Genomic DNA, 18,597 nt, shown 5'->3' on the forward strand with positions numbered 1-18,597 from the left:
ACATATTTGAACAAAAAGAAAATGCTTGGCAGAGCATTGATGACCCACAAATGAACATGTGAATTCATAACAAAAGCAAGGTGAGTACCACCATGGTTAAATGTGGCCAAAGCAAGCAGGCCTAAATGCAACTATTTTAAACATGCATCGCACAACTACAGGCCGGGCAGTGGCAAGTGAAGGCGTTTGGTGTCCAATGCAGGGGTATATTGATTATAATAAAAGAAACCATGGTTTCTAGACAGCAGAGCAAAGTCATTTGCTATGATGTTAAATTGTCACACTTTGGAAACAAATGTCTACATAGAGGGAGACCCCTGTAGAAGAAGACAAGTGTACAGTTTCTGCAGCTACACACTCTGCTGTCTGGGCAGAAACCATAGTCTCTTTGTGCAAAAGCGAAATGATTATGATCAATGCATGAAAATGCTGAACAAGGATTGTCGGGTAATACTTACTTGGAAGTGTCTATAATATAGCAGATTAGGGAACCCATACTAAGCACAAAATGAATCACAACCTAGATTTGGCAGGAAGGAATGGGATAAAAAGAAAGCGGGGTGGTAAATCACGACATATAAACTATTTATACACATCATGCATCAATTACAAAATACATATAGTGTATCTTTATGTCACAGTCAATTCTGATTTTCGTTTGTGAATACATGCACAGATTATAATTGTTATGAAATTACTTTACTGACACTTAGTAGAAAAAATAAGGTGCAATGATCTGCTTTATAACTGCTTTCAGTCTTGCAGAACACAATATCAGCAGACTTTGTTACAGCACACTGCAATATGGCAATTGTTATTAAAATGCATTTATCAGGTGTCAATAATACTGCAGCCTATAAACTCAGCGTGACATGGGTAGAAGTCAACATTACAGGCTTCAATTCAAACTTCAGGTTTCTGCAATATAGCAAATTCTACATACTTTGCTACATATTGGCATCCCTTCATTTATACAGTACGCGCAATAGAAAACGCCCGACGAAAGTGCGTCCAAATTTCGTCCCAACGCTTTTTTCGTTGTTGATTTCGTCGGGGACGTTTTCAACGCTTTTTGCGTCCAGACTTCATGGACGGATTTTGGACGAATTCAACGAATTCAACGAAATCCCCGAACGCTTTTCCGAAGCTGTGGACGCATTCAACGCTTTCAGCGCTTTCAACGCTTTCAACCCTTTACACGCGATCACACACACACAGGAAAGTTAGCTCTAATCGCGAATTGCTAGCTCTTCTTTCGTCGAAGTTCTCTAGGTTTCCCGTCCATTTCTCTCATTTTCTCTCTTTTGCTTTCGTATCATTGTATCCCTTTCTTTTCAGAGTACAATCATACTTTAGAGAGTATTTTTTCTCATTTTTATTAAGTGATTACCGTGTTTGCCACAATTTGGGGTGAGTTTTTGTTCGAGTGTTTGTTGAGTTTTTCGATTGAACGATGTGTCGATTATCTTCGTGTGTGCGAGAATATCGTACCCACTCGTTTGTTTCCGTGTAAGTATTTTTACCGTACCAAGTGTCTTCATCGTTCGTCTTCACGCATCGGGTTTTCACCCTAGTTTTCCTCATCGTAGTTTTCCACATCCATTTTTTTTCCCGGTGCAAGATACTCTGTGTATTTTCTGCTACGGTAAAATGCCATCGTCGATATTTTTTGTGTATTCATCGTAGTTTTCCACCTCCATTTCATTTTTGTGTGCAAGATGTGTAGCTAGGTCTGCGATGTCTGAATCGTTTACAGATGTGTTTTGTGAGAGTATTAACCACGATGATTTTGAGGATTTTGAGGGTTTCGCGGTGGATGAGATCGACTGGAATGATAGTGATAATGATAATGAATCTACACTATCTAGTGGTGTTGATATAAGAGCTCTTATGATGATGCAATTTATTTCGTGTGACCGACCATCATGACGTTGGCGATGACGAGTACGAAACGAGTAGCCTATACATGTACAATGTAGGCCTGTAATGATCTAAGACGAGAGTGACACTGACGACATGGCCTGGCCCTGGGGGCTGTTTTAGTGTTGCCTGCTGAGTAGGTGTTCCATTCTATCCTTTCAGTTATCTTTCTATCACTTTCTTCTTTTGACCCTGGATGGAAAAAAAAACCCTATCTTGCCATGTAAAGACAAAACACATACCATCATGAAATATCATGACATTACTAAAGTAATAAAAGAAATAAGTAAGCGATGAAAATTCTTGTTTGTAAAATCATAAATCAAAGGTGATTTCATATGAACCAGCTCTTTGAAACGTATTTAATTTGCCTATTGATACTTGCTTTGCAAGTATACATTTTCTCTCCCATGGACTTTGTGTCCCCCCTTTTTTTATGTGCTTTAATGATTATTCTAATTTGTTTTGTCAATATCATCATTATTGCTGTATTAATATTACCATACTTTGATATGGTTAATTGCATTTGTTGATTGACTCTAACTTTCATTTTGTTGCCTCCTCTTGGTACTTGTACAGATCCTTTCTAGGGCTTGCTGTTTGCTCACCCCCCCCCCCTTTGCTGTTGCTATTTCACTCTTTACCTTTCTTTGTCTCTCTGTTGTTCCTTATCTTGTTTGATGTTGCCTCCATATTCATCCTTTTCCTTCAATGGTTGCCCCCTGGCCCTCACGACCATTACTAACCTTCCCCTGCCTTTTGTCTGTCCATCCTCCTGCTCTAATCCCCCTCCCTTTACCTGTTGGGCTCCTTGCCCATGACATCCTACCCTCTCCTTTTGTTTTCTTTGTTCCTTGTCCCTTGCCTGTTCCTGACTGTTCTTGTTGTGTGAAGTCGCTTTACATGTGTGTGGTTGCTTTTTCTGCCTACTTGCCATTTTGCTTCTGACGAAGATTCTGCTATGATCGAAAACTTAGGTCCCTTTTGACTCTATCCTAAAAACATTCATGTACACTCCCAAAACTTGCTGGGCTAGTAATGAAAACTTCCATTATCTAGCAGGGGAGAGGGAATGCTTTCATTTTCTCAAGAGAGCTTTTGTGTGAGAGAATGCAAAACTTGATTGAGTGTTGCCAAGTTGTTTTCAAACTTCTTCATTTTATTTGATCTTAAGCATAATCACTTTCGTAAGTACATGTACAGTATTACGATTTCTTCTCCCCTGACTGTAATCGGAAAGTTTGCCATAAGGACGATCGCTAATGTGTTTGGATGTGCCGATATGCGAAACACGTGGTTCAAAAGAATGCACCATGTGCTACTTACAGTTGTACTGCCTTAAAGGTTACTGCAAGTTGAATGGATCGAATGCGCCATAGGCTTAGTTACGGTAAACAGTTTACGTTCGATGCGAATAATTATTACGTCTTTCAGGATCGAGGAATAATACACACAAAACATGCAAACAAACAAATCCACGAACGAGTGTTGATAACCAAAATTCATATGAAAAGTAATAGGCAGTTTTGATGAGCGTGAAATTTTATTGTCATGATTTTGCCGTTTAATCGGGTGGTGGCTGCATCACATAGGACATCTCAGTGAATTTGTCTAGGCATATGAGACTTTTCATATAAATCTGTGATTGCATTTTTGAGTGATTAATCAATTCCTTTTTACAGTTCGGGAACCAGAACATCAGAACATCTTTGCAATGATTCCTTTAACTCAACTCACCCGCGAGTTCTTCGATCGATATACTACACCAAATGCGCGCATTCTTTCGTCTGGCACCTGGGGTCTGGCACGCACCTGGTTTTGTGGAAATTTCCACAAAGGGAGAGGGTGGGGTTTTTCCAATCCCAAGAGACCGCATTATACACAAGAAGACAATCTCGTCGCTTCTATCATTTTCCGTCACTCGTGTTTTCCCCTTATTCTTTGCTAATAATGAACATTTCGATTGAACTTAACGATGGTTGTTCACACGTGGTTCCTTTTGTTGTGAGGTGTAGGTATTTTCTTTTTTATCATTCTTGGGAGGGGAAAGAAGAGTAAAAGAGGGAAAACTTATTTAAATAAACGAAGGGCACGTACGCTCAGCATCCACAGCAAGCCGTCTTTTACATCAGCATCGTTGATTATCATCACTTGCACTATCATCAGGCATCACTCGGATAATTTTGTCCTTTTTTTTATAAACATTTAGAAACACGATCACCATCACTCGAGATACACACGTAACAGTGGCAGATCCAGAGGGGGCGCATGAGGCGCACGCCCCCTTTATTTATCGTGGAAAAAAAATAGAAGTGAAACCCGGAAGTGGCACCAGAAATATTAGTTGCGCCCCTCCCCCCTCCTGTACAGAATTCCTGGATCCGCCCATGCCTGTACGAAAATAAATGTCAACAGACAAAGTATCAACAACCTCCCTGACAACCACATAAACATTACCACAGAGCACACCGAAGCGGCTGGCATGAAACACCCTTCGAAATACTGCAGCAAAGCGCGAAATCGCCGTTACGAAAATGCATGTATATATACACAGTGCGAGGCAATTGAAAGATTACCTTTAAATATTTCAGAATATGAAAGGAACAAATAAAGTGATATGAAACGAAAGAAATCGTACACCAAACGAAAGGTATAACGACCTCCAATAGGCCCTTAGCCGCAGCATATCAATAAACATGACGTATAAGCACACGGAATATGCGTGTTTCGGATTCCTCCCTTCTATATTTCTTTCCTGAACTATTCCCAATGCCCGAATAAAATAATGACTAGTTTGTTACACTGATTTCTTCTTCTGAGGTAAGGAAGTTCGTTCGTCCGAAAACAAAAGGATTGACACTCCGAAGGTTTGCTAATCGGGCAATGCCCCCCCCCCCCCCAAAAAAAAAAAAAAAAAAAAACAGCCCACAAAATGCTCGTTAATCAAAACATTGGTTAATAATGTTAAAGACGATAATAATAATAATAATAAAAATAATGATAATAACAATAATAATAATAATAATAATAATAATAATAATAATGATAATAATGATAATAATAATATAACAATAGACAGAAATAAAACAATATATGGCCCCCTATAGCAGTTACCCGCAGCATGATTACATTTTCGAATCAACAAACATGGATAGGCACAAGGAATATGCATGTTTCGGATTCGAAATAACGCCGTAACCATCGGAATAGCGCACCCGTTTTCTTTTTTTCGGAATAATGAACACCACGGAAATGAATAAATGATTTCAAACTAAGAATCCATCGTAATTCTTGCCTTAAAGATTTTCCTCCCTTCTATATTTTATTCCTGAACTATTCCCAATGCCCGAATAAAATAATGACTAGTTTGTTACTCTGAAACATGGTGTTGTGAGTTAAGGAAGTTCGTTTATCCGAAAACGAAAGGATTGACACTCCGAAGGTTTGCTATACCCATCGAACAATGGGGGAAACAAAATAATAGTAATACATTTTATTTTCACACTAGGTACGAACATCTACAAGGTGTAGGGAATTTGCGTGTTACGGAACATTTTATCACTTTCGCATCAGCGAACTTTACGTGCATTGGGTACTACAAAAATGCCTCCCCCCAAAAAAAAAAAAAAAAAAATGTATATATAATTACACCAACGCTTGAGCATAACAACAAACAAGCAATCAAACAAACAAATAAACAACTTAAGATTTAATCTCATAGCTGCTTTGAATATTTCACGTTCCGTCTGCATGACTGTATATATACTTCTTTTCAGAATTATCTCTCGCTTCCCGCTTCACAACTAGGAAATAAACGATGTCAAACTACAGGTATATAAGAATTAAACTTATTGTCTTACTCTGAATATAAAATTCATTATTTCAAAAGTTCGTTTATCCTTGAATACAACAGGCTCGATACTACAGTACTCCGAAGGTTTGCTAATCCGACAATAACGCACCTATCCAATCACAAACATTCGTGCATTTTCGAATTATGAATCATAATTTGACTATCACATTTACGAACATCTATTTTTCGTGTAGGGAAGTCGCGTGTATCTGAATGTTTCATTTTCGTCCTAATGAACCTTATGGGTGCATGGGTACAACGAACATGAACCTCAAACCCCCCCCCCAAAAAAAAATAAAATAAAATAAAAAAAGAAAGAAAGAAAGAGCCAAGTCAAACTAAGAATCAGTCTGAATTAGTCGCTTTGAAAATTCCACGTACCGTCTGAATTATCTCTCTGTCCAATAAAGAAATAAACGATATCAAACTAAGAATTAAACTTATTGTCTTGTTTTGAATATTATTATTATTTTTTTTTTGCTTTTCTGGGGCCCGTTGCATAAAACTTACCATTGAATTTCAATAGTAACTACCGTCAGCATCAATGATTATAAAATTTACCGCTGATTTAAGACTTACCGCATAGAAAGGAGCGGTAAGTCCAGCGGTAAGGGTTTTATGCAACAGGGCCCTGATTCAATAAAAAAACGGGCAATGTAACGCGCAATTGCTGAAGAAAGAAAATATATTTAATGACCAAATAACGGCGAACAAATCCTTCTAATTTCTTTTTTCCTCTTTTTGGGGGTTAATTTTCTTTCTATACTCAAATGGATTTTACGTACACGCAATTTTAGTGAAACCATTTTCTTTTTGGTCGGCATTCTACGATAAGGTTCCTGTGGGTTCCTGTGGGTTCACCCTCGCCAAAATTGCGTGATTTCTCTTAAATACTATGAACCCGAATGATCTCTGATTGGTAATTTAGTCTATTTCATGATCAACAGTTGTTTATTTTCTGCTTGTAAAAAAAACAACAACACGTGAACAATTAGTAGGCCTTATACTGGGTCTTGTCATATCGTACATCTCTGTTTCGTTCAGCCGAGCGAGCCATGCCATGGCAATTGCGACGCACATACGGCGCACTCGCCTTTCCCACACGTGCACATTCCCTGGTTACATGCAGCCCGCATACCAACATGTGATGTATCAGGTGACTTAATGCAGGGAATAATCTGCTAACGGTGCCGTACTTACAGCTAGGGTAAGGGTTGACCGAAAGATCGGTCTGTATCTGTCCGTCGGGGAATGTTCCGCGGAGACTGCGTCTGGCTTCACGGATCCCCTCCGTATACAGACCGAAGTCAATGATGCCAGCTCCTGTGTGGCAGTAGCGCACAGATCAAACGTTACGATAAACCAAATTTTAGACAGCTTTTTTACATTCAAACAAGTTTGACATGACATGACACATTATGCAGCAATATTTGGGGTTAATTTCTCACATTTTGCAATCGAAATACTCACAGTAACGCGGTTATAATGCAGAAATTTTATCCATATCGCAACATCGCCGTTCGCTAGCTGTAGGTCGCCATTTTGAATCTGTAAACCAATCACATGCGAGGTACTTTATTAAGTAAAAAAAACACGTAGAAACTACCTCGCATGTGATTGGCTAATAGATTCATACTGTATGTTTCTGCAGTTTGAACGTGACGACGCGACGGGCTGGTTGATGTGTGTTTTGCGTTGAAAATTCGACCGAAATATTGGATTATTCATTAATCTGGTGAGTGTAGTCTATTCTTGAATAGTTGATTTAACTATTCAAGCTTAAATTTGCCGACCTAGTGCCGTGAATTAGACGCAATCGAGAAGGGTGAGGTACCTCACCCAATTTTCCATAGAGACAGTGGTTAAGAACATCCACACAGCAATGGGTACTACAACCTTCCGTCTGTCTACGGAGGACGGCGTTAATGGCAAAATACAAAAGAGTCCTCCGGACAGACGGATCTTTCTGTCTAGGGTAAGGGAAACTAAAACTTTTACAAATTGCTTCAATGAAAACGGCATCGATGTATGTATACATGTTACCATTCTTAATAGTATTATGTGAATCAGGTGAATTCCACGCCTGTCTACTGTTCTCATTCCCGACCGCTGTGCTACTACTAGTACTTGTTGAGTCTAATCTTGCAGTGATTCTTGCCGGCTAGCGGCTGTGGATGTGGCCACTACACACACACGTGTGTACTGTATTCCATGTGCGCCTTGGATCACGGACGCTTTTAACGAAATTTGGACGAAACTGCCGAGCTCCGAACACGCATTTTCCGAACGAGCAACGCATTTGCCGAACGAAATTGAGCGGGCGGTCGTGCGTGAAATGCGTCCACAAAGCGTCAGAATCGTTGCTACTGGATCGATAACGAAATTTCGTCCAAATTTCGTCCAAATTTCGTTGCTACTCGATCGATAACGAACTTTCGTTGGAAAACGAAATTGACGGAGGCGTTTCTTATTGCGCGTACTGTACTTTCATTTGACATGTTACAAATAATGCATACATCTTTGATAATGAATTTAGGATCAGTAATTCCATTATATTGCTCTAACAGATTACTGATCTTTATTCTTTTTTGTTAGAGGGCATTCTTACCAAATGATTAGTAGAATCTTTAAATACAGCACTGTATGCAAAACACATTCAATGGGGTAACATCACCGAAAAAAAAAGAAAGAAAAAAAAAAAAGATTACCGGTACACAATATTAGTGGGTGGTATGAATTATCTTCACTGACATTTAAGCTTTAAACTTCCTCACTTCACGCACCTTCATTTCCAAAGTTCGTTATTAAAGACAAAATTGAATTGTACAGGATTGATTTTCGTTTGTCTAGTAGGCTACGTCTCATTCAGACAGTGTATAACCTTCAGATACTCTACAATTTTCAAAGCAGACCTCACGGCATTACAGAAAATATTTTCCCCATTTCCCCAGACAGGCGGGGGGAGCAGTTAGACAATATTGTTCATTTTGCTTGTAAAACAGTGAGTTTCAGTTGCCCCAAGTACACAGGTAAAGTGAGTTTGTAGTGCCTTGGTTCTCTTGTCCGGTACAATCAAATATGAACTTTGGTTTAAAAAGTTGGTTGGGATGAAAACCACATAAATTGGTACAGTAAGGTACATAAATGCCATATAAAATTTGTTTTGTAAAATCTGTTTTTATATTTGCTCTCCAAAATATCTCATGTGTATATCAGCCCTGCAATAACAAATGCACAATATTTATAAATAAGGATAAAGTGACACAGAAGTACAGTATGCATTGTTTATGATCTGATTATAGGAAACAGAAAACAAAACAAAGTGCAAAAGAAATCAAAACAAACAAAACGTGTAACACAGGATACAGACCAATAGTCATCAAATTGTGTTGTCATCAACAGGTTTCAGACTTTTTACTTATTGTTTGTGTTTAAACAGTGGGGATTAGGCCTATACGTAGTTCTGCCTACACATTATGATTTCCACTAACATCACAAAATACATTGTACATATAAATTTATGTATACTTGTATTATACATATTGTATGTGTAGCAATAAATAAGACTGTGGCACTATTATTAAAATACATGTATTTAACTTAAAACATGCTTTACAGAATACAAGTTACACCTTGTGCCAAGACAAAAATAAACAGCAGGGAGGGTTTTGGGGTCAAACATACAGATATTACACAAATGTGGTTTACTTCATAACCATATTGGGAGGGATAGAAAAAAAAAAACACCAGCTGATTACTTGCTTGATAAATGAAGTACAAACTGTAGCTCAAGGACGAACACTGGCCTATTTAGCTGATGAAATGATTCTATGGGAAAGGCAGGATAGGGTCTTCACATGGGGAAGTATTTCTAAAGGACAAGTTCACCTTCATATACATGTGGATTGAGTGAATGCAGCAATATCAGTAGAACACAGTTTGAGGAAAATCAGACAATCTGTTCAAAAGTTATGATTTTTTTAAAAAGTTTCTGTGTAGTCACTGCTGGATGAGAAGATAAAGTTACTGCAGTTTACAATATCACATGTGTACAATCATATAAGAAAATATAAAGAGCATTCCACAAAATTTCATTTTCCTCGACTTGTTACTGATGTACAACAAATTGGTAATAACTAATATTATTCCCCCTGCCTTCTGAAAGATGCAGTTCAAGTACTCTTTTAATATGTGAGAAAAGTGACAATACACAGTATGTTGAATCATCTTCATATTTTCTTTACTGTATACGCCATATATTTCGTGAGTCTAAATTTTCGCGCATCGGGAATTCCCGAAGATTTCGCGAATCAGGTATTCCCGAAGATTTCGCGAGTGGTTAAATTCGCGATCGTGGAGTCCTGGACGGAACGGAGAAGTGTACGTACGCGTATGTCACATTCACATCGGGATCAAAGTCAATATTTTTGCGTGTCTTTAATTTCACGAATAGCAACTGACTCGCGAAATTTGCGAAAATAAAAACCTCGCGAAATATTCGACGTATACAGTATATCATTGAACGCATGTGACATCACAAACTTCTCGTCCAGCAGTGGTGGTACATAATGAAACTTCAAAAATTCATATCAAGAAATGTTTTGTCCGATTTTCCTCACACTTTCAGTGTGTTCTACAAATACCACTGCATTCTCTCAAACTTTATGCACAGTAAACTTGTCCTTTAACATGACTGCATGTGGGCAACATGAAAGTTAACAATAACAATACCCAAAATATGCATATTTAAGATGCTTGAATATCAGAAAATACTCATCCCTATATCAGATATCCCAGTAAATTGTTCATTATCACACCCATATACAAATGATCTAGGTGAGAATATACAACCTACTATGAGGTAAACATGTTCAAAATATTGGTATACTAAACAAATACAGTATACTGTGTAACATTTTAATAATTCTATTACTATCATTAAAATATGTCAAACTGATCACTTCAAACACTTGCTGTTCACCTTTCCTACACTGTACATGCCTCCATTTACTTCTTTTTCACTCATAAATTATCAAATCCAATGAATATCATACAAAAAGCAATGGATATGCAAAATGCTGCAATACAACGTGTAATTCACCAGCATATCGTCGCTGGGGAGATAAGACTTCGTATCTACAAAATGTCAAATGTTCAGGAGAGCCAAAAAACATGGCGGCCAAAGCATTGTGGCGAATGGGATAGCCTTTCCTTTGACATGCCGTGGTGGCTTCATTTTTGGAGTAAGACAGTTGGGATTTGGACAGGACATCACTTAACCCATTATTTGACCATTAATCCAAAAAACTAATTTTCAACAAAATTGCAGATACAAGGTCTTATCACCCCAGTGACGATCACATTACAAGAAACTACAACACATGAGAGTCAATACTGTTCTCTATTATAAAAATGCACAACATTGTCGTTCAACTAGTAACATACACTATTTTACTCTGTACTACGAAATATGATGACATGTTTTCCCATTATAAAAGATAAACATGTATTTTCATGTATGCTAAACTCAGAATTTGCAAAAATTTAAAAAATGAATGTAAGCAACCATTTCATCTGATTGTCTCTACTTTATAAACATGAGCTACCAGTTGCACTCAGAGTTTGTTACTTCTGTGCTCCAAACAAAATTATTTCTCCATTTTTATAAGTCATTTCAATACAATCTGCACTAAAAGTGTTCATACAAAATACTTACAAAGTAATACAAGGTAAGCCTGTGTGGCACTTGCACGCATAAAAACCTACACATTTCTCGTACTTTACGCAAAAGGGCAATTGCTCCACCATGCTTCTAATGTACAATACATAAACTCAGTAGTACCGGTACTCACAAAAGCATGAGCAAACTTACACATTGTACTGTAGACGAGTTTTAAAACTGATTAAACCGTAATTACTCAGTCTGCTCTGTGTGATATGCAGTTCAAGCAATATGAGATACAGTACACTACACAGAGCTACTGTCATTGAGCAATGCATTACAGACTCTACATTCAATACTGGCCAATATAGGCTATTGTCACCTGTCCATTGATTTCAGTCCTACAAGTAAGTACAATGTACAAAAGCTGTTCTGGCCTTAACCCTTCCCCGCTGAGATTCAGAAATATCCATAGGCCCGAATTCACGAAGGTGGTACAATTGAAACCATGGTTTAAACCATGGACAAAGACCATAGTTTTTTATGGGGCGCTAAGTGTCGCATGGCCTATGTCGTTACGAAATCAGTAATTTCGTCGACAAAATGACCATTTCGCTAACGAAATGATCATTTCGTTGACGGAATGTTAACATTTCGTAACGAAATGAACATTTTGTCAACGAAATGACTGATTTTATAACGAAACAGGCCGTGCGACACTTGGCCCCTATAAAAAACTATAGTCTTTGTCCATGGTTTAAACCATGGTTTCAATTGTACCACCTTCGTGAATTTGGGCAATAGAGTTTACATTCAATTTATCCATCAGGTTCCCACAAGCCGTAGCATGAATGCCAACAAGTGCAGTTGTGTAGATTACACACTGCTGATAGAAATGATCATCAATTATTATGGTAAATTTCAATCTCATTTTACACAACACACGCACACATACACACATGCATATAATATAAATTACAAGCATGAAAATATAGAGATCAGTTTAATAGTCGCATCATCTCCGGCAATGGACACTACAGCTTTGCAGAGAGTGGGGAGTCAGGGTCAGGTAATGTATACCCCAAGCCTAAGACCAGCTCAAATGGACCAACAGCTAATTTACTGTGTTTTTTTTTTCTGCTGGGTAGGATGCCATTTCAACATCCCTTTTCTATCTCAACTGCCCCTACATGTAGGTCATATCAATTTCAGCACTGAAATTCATATTACAATGCATTTGTCGTATGATGCATATTTCATTTGCAGCACAGGCTACCTGCTAAAAAACCCAGAAGCAGCTAGAATACCAACAACTTCACACCAGCTTAACAGCACAATGTGGGCCTGAATTGCAACTGTGTATACATTTCGGGTTAAGCATACAACATACACACATTGGTACACAAACAAAAAAACACACTGACCCACACATACATACATACATACATACATAGAGTTTACACACACAAAACAAAACGAGTATTGCATAACAGTTTTACAAGGTGCTGGTCAGGGCTGCCAACATTTCCTAATCGAAATCAGGACGGTTCCAAAGAGCAGTCAAGAAGATATTTGTGTATTACAGTGTACATATAGGCAACTCAATAGGCCAAAATTATAACCGAAGTTAAAAACGAGATAAGAGATATTTCGGTTTTCTGGGAACCTCCTGCAGAATCAGGCAGACTTGGCAGCTATTGCATGAGGTTGTTAAGAATCATGTTTCGTTGTCGAAATCTGAATGCATAATAGCTCTCTATATAATGCAGCACTTATCAAATCATACAACTTCCGAGCATACTGAACAGCACTTTGTTAAAGAGGCAAAACTTGAAAGGGTCAGCACCAAACACACACACACACACACACACACACACACACACACACACACACACACCACACAAAACCCCAGTGTCCCGTCTTATCTAGCTCAAGATCTTAAATAGTTTTATAGTCAGCAGTTCGAACAATTTATTCAACATCAGAAGCTTCATCACTGTATGTCCACTGTTTCAGACAGTAAGCATTTATGATTTTTATAGAAGGAAAGAATTCTCTCAAACCTAAAAAAAAAAAAAAATAGCAATTTACAGACATCTTCAGGGAATCAAAATAAAAAGGAACTTATTGTACAATGTAATACTGAAAATATAATATGGTCTGAGATACTGTAAAATGAGAAATGTTCGCGTGCATTTTAATTGCGCGAATTTCGCGAGCGCCAAGATTCGCGAAATTAAAATGCACGCGAAATTTCTTATCTACACTATATGCATTGAACGCAAGAGGCATTTCGCGAAAATTTCTTGCCAAGAAAAAGGCCATCGGCTCCAATTCGCGAAAATTTAGTGCCGCGAATATATCATGTTTTACAGTACACCCTGCATGGCTGCTTTGGTGCATGTATATGTCCATTCCCCATGTTGGATTACAAAGGAAAATGGATAAAAAGTCAGCAAAGGCGACTCCCATCCCCCTCCCCCCCCCCCCCCCCCCCCCATTCCACTACTCCAGTAACCTGTTGCCTGAAAGCACTTTCAATGCGGGCATGCAATGGAATAAATCTTGTAGTCATTTTGGGATTTTCTTCCGTCACTTCCTCAATAGGTTATCTACCATCTAACACAAGAGGATGAGAAATGAAGGGAGAAAGAATCAGTTTTAACTGGTAAAGTCATTATTCTGAAAATGCTTCACTGACCATTCTGAACTGGATTTTTTTTTCATACCATGACCGTCTCTCCTTTTGCCGTGCACACTCACAACACCTCTCCCAACTTACCCTGACTTAGGTGGTACTGTACAGAGGGCATTTATTTTTTTAAATAAAAAGCAAATGGTATGCCAAGGGGTCTAATCACCGCAGCCAAATCGCAAAGAGGATTTCATCGTTGTACTCCTCAATTCCGCTCAAGGATTCATGGATTTATCCCTCCAAAGTCGCAGCATCCAAAGGACAATGGTCAGAGCTGCAAGGCTCTATAAAAGTTGGTAGAGCCACATCACAAACACATTTGAGGCAAATGTCCTTCAAGTCCTAGACGCCTTTTCTTATTCTGACAAACATAAAAAATCTTCCCACCAATTCATGATAACTTGTCCCACATATATACCACAGTGTACAGCGAGTGCCATCAGTGACTTTGTCACCCTGTCTAATTCAGCTCTACAAGTACGGAGAATTCTTAGCTGTAGCTACCTAAACATGACCAACAGGGAGACTGTTCAAATGTATAAATTTGTCAGCCCTTATTTGATCCAGCAGTACTGGGAATTTATATTGTAAAGCAGAATCAAACACCAGAATTCACTATAGTATAGACTACATTGTATATTCCTTGTATATCAATTATCTAGATAAAGCACTATTGAGGGCTCTTGTAAAATCAACCGAATGTGGCTTGAATTAATGATTCATGAAATTATTATGTCAAAACAATCCATTCAAGGTCTTTCAATACAAGTTACTTTTTTTCGTCAAAGCACAAACAAAAGATATTTCAAGCATTGAATAGAACGAGGAAATTAAAGGAACCTTTCTACTTCTTGCATGAAATTGCAAAACACAGGTTTTACTATCAACAGAGAGGGCATAATACAGTGGGCCTAAAGGACCTATGCAATACAAAATAATGCATGTTCACTTGAACTGATTTATGATACCCCAAACATCATTTATTAGTATGTGGCCAAAAGCATTTCTAAATACCTGTTGCATATTCAATAATGATTTATTTCATTTTCTGCAGATTATCTGGATAGGCACACAAAAGACGTTCCAAACCAATATTCTGTCAAAGGCATCACCTATCAATCACTGGTGAAGTAAATACAACTGCATATAGCATTAATAAAAAGACATTGTAATGCACCTTCCCCTAGACTGAGCATAACTTACAAGTTTCCATGTTTGACTATTGATGATTAACAAAAGATACTGCCAGGAAACCTGCATGTTATGCTCCCTCTGGGGGAGGTACATTCCAATGTCTTTTAGTACTGTAAAAGTGGTTTCTTTCGCGTACAGAAACTTTCGCGGTTTCCATTGGTGCCGACTTTTTCGCGTGTGTTTAAATTCTGTGAATTCACAGTTGGCAAAAACTGTTTTATTTTGCACATGAAACCCCAAAATATTATTCAATTATTCTTTTATTTATTAAACAGAAATTAAAATCAAATGCAGGCTTACCTGAAATCCCGTTTCTCGAGTACTTTATAATATGCTTGTACCTACTGCGCGGTATCGCTGTGTGTGTGTTGGCCATCAATACACTCAATGCGCGGAATCTTCGTGTGTGCATGTGCGCAATAGCGTTGTAACAAGCGGCGAGTTCAAAACATTTTCGCGTGATGTTAAATTCGCGGTTCAACCTCAAAGCGCGAAACGCGCGAAAGAAACCACTTTCACAGTAGTCACATTTACAAGTACCTTTCCAGTGATTGACTGATGTCATTGACATCCTGATTTGGAAGGGGTTTTTTTGTGGGTATATCCAGGTAATCCAAAGAAAAATAGTAAAACAATTATCATAAAATATATGGCACATATTTAGATATTATTTTGGCCACATGAGTGATGATCGGTGTATTTGCATTGCATAGTTCCTTTAATCTTCTTAGGAAACTGTTCAAGTCAAACAATTAGCATTTTATACTCACAGCTAAAGTGATTCCCCCCCCCCCCCACACTTTTCCATGTACATGTATAGAATAATATCTGGGTGTCTTCTTCTACAGAGGTCCTTGTCGGTATGTGTATAACTGATGATCAAGGTATATGCACTGCGTAGTTCCTTCAATCTTCTCAAGATACTGTTTAAGTCAAACAACTAGCATTTTATACTAACAGCTATTTAAAAGTGAATTTCAACCAAAAAAAAAAGAAGATATTACACACTTGTCCATGTAGAATAATGTCTGAGTGTCTTCTTCTACAGAGGTCTTTGTTGGTATATATACATGTATGTGTACAAGTGTGTTGTTGTTGTTTTTTTTTCTTTTCTTTGAGGATTTTTGTTGGGCTGATGCAACTTGTTTCATGATTTTCATGGTCACATAAATTATATAGATGAATAAAACAGCATTTGCATTTGAAACATCCAGTGTGTGTGTGTGTGTGTGTGTGTGTGTGTGCGTGTGTGTTTGTGTATGTGCATAAAATGTTTTTGATACCAAGTTTATTCTGAGAAATGATGAAATTTTAAGGGGCAAAAGAAAAAAGAAAAAAAAAAGCCTGCTGTTGCTGGAGCTGCTTTTATTCCTATCAAGGATGGTTTCACCATATCGGGAAGATAATGAGAACGGATATTTTCAAATATAGAGAAAAGGTTACGTGATTATAGAAGCACTGGAATAGCAATCTCCTCTACTGCATCATAGCCACAGACCGGCATCATATCAGATGATGACGACGAGGTCTCCGCTTTTCCTCTTCTTTTTTTTTTCTTTTTTTCTCCTTGTCTGGTTTCTGTGCAGGGGAATCCTCAGGTTTTTGATGTTGTTTTTGGTACATTTGTTGTTGTTGCTGTTGTTGTTGTTGTTGCTGCTGCACGCAATAACTTTAACAAGTTGGAGACGAGCTGATTTTGCTATAATACACATTTCCTACAGATACCTGCCTGAGTCTACTCGGGGCCGGTCTTCAACAGGTTAAAACATTTGTGTTTTATATTGTGTAAATAATTGAGCATCCCCATGACTACAGCCGTTAAATACTGGCAGAAGAAATATATTTGGTGGGGTCATTTTATATATTATTGCTATAATGGGGAAAATGTGATCAGGAGAGTACTCTGGCAAGATCCACATAAAACACATACAGTATGCTTTATTAATTGGGGAATATTGCTGTTTTAGTTTTCAGTACACTTACTGTATTTCAAACAACACTCTCCTCTAATGACACAAATTTCCTGAATTGGGTTTCACTTTAGCTTGATTGGCAACAGATGAGCCTTAATAAGCCTGTGTGCATGGTATGATATTTGAGGGGGGGGGGGTATACATAGTGTGTACATGGTGGGATTCAATTAGCTAACTACCCGTATGATAATTTATAGGGAACACGCATCTTGACCCAATGCTTGCTGAAGGTCTACTGATCTCCCTGTTGGGTGAATTCTGGTGTGACCATGGCTTTGGTGGACTCAGGGTGCGTTTATAAGATTTTGCGGGCCTAGAATCACTGTTTTGAAACACTGTTTTGAAACACTGTTTCAAATCACACTTTCGTCAGGAGAGCGTTTATAAGATTTTTTCTCCGAGCGTGTTGGGGCTCTTGCTCAGACTGTGCCATTGCGCAACTCACTCTGCGCAGTTTTTCCTCGGCAAAAGGTCAAACAGGGTGCGCGCAAGGCATTGTGACGTCACATAAACAGTGTTTACGATCGCGGTTGCGTTTATAAGATTTTTGAAACACTGATTCTACAGAAACACTGTTTGTAAACGCACTATTTTGTGCGTTTACAAACAGTGTTTCAAATCACGGCGAGCGTTTATAAGAATTTTTTTCGAGCTAGAATCACTGTTTGGCCATAAACAGTGTTTCAAAACACTGTTTCTGGCCAGAAGAAAAATCTTATAAACGCACCCTCAGTGATGTTTGGTTGGCCACTATTGCTATCATTCTTACACCATCACTTTAAAGGGTGTGTACAGTTCTGGTCGAGGTGAGGATTTAGCTTTTAACATTTTGCGAGATATTCAGAAACCATTCTATGAGATCTATGTCAAAGAGCATGCAATTCTAAGGGGTATCAAAAGTTTATTTGATGAAAATCAGTTTTGAAATGGCTGAGATATCCAAAAACAAGGTGAAACAAAGAGATCCTAATAAAGTTGTGGCCTGTCGCCTTTTATTATTATCACTTTTTTGGATATCTCAGCCATTTGAAAACCAATTTTCATCAAATAAACGTTGAATCCTTTTTAAAATTACATGCTCTTTCATATTTCATAAGAGGTTTCTCATTATCTCACTTAAGAATGTTCAAAACATGAATCCCCACCTCCACCAGTACTGTACAGTCCCTTTAATACTGTATACACTGAATATTTCACAAGATATTTTCTACAGCACTTCGACTGCGTTACCGCAAAACTGCACCATCACAAAAGAACTCAATCACGTTAATGTGTAGAATGTGTGGACTCGCTACATGAC

General features: G+C 38.1%; 1 protein-coding gene across 1 annotated transcript in view; it reads right to left on the minus strand.

The window, feature by feature from the left end:
- Positions 1 to 369: 369 nt before the first annotated feature.
- LOC139729007 (calcium-activated potassium channel subunit alpha-1-like) overlaps positions 370 to 18,597 on the minus strand; it is a 28,980-nt gene continuing 10,752 nt past the window's right edge. Inside the window, exon 2 of the mRNA XM_071639932.1 lies at positions 370 to 520. Coding sequence (XP_071496033.1) covers positions 455 to 520 — 66 coding nt within the window. The 3' untranslated portion in view covers positions 370 to 454. The remainder of the gene's footprint in view (positions 521 to 18,597) is intronic.

Source organism: Diadema antillarum, unplaced genomic scaffold (genome assembly GCF_040938485.1).
Source record: "Diadema antillarum isolate AM-2024a unplaced genomic scaffold, OU_Dant_1.0 seq00000214_RagTag, whole genome shotgun sequence".
NCBI lineage: Eukaryota > Metazoa > Echinodermata > Echinoidea > Diadematoida > Diadematidae > Diadema > Diadema antillarum.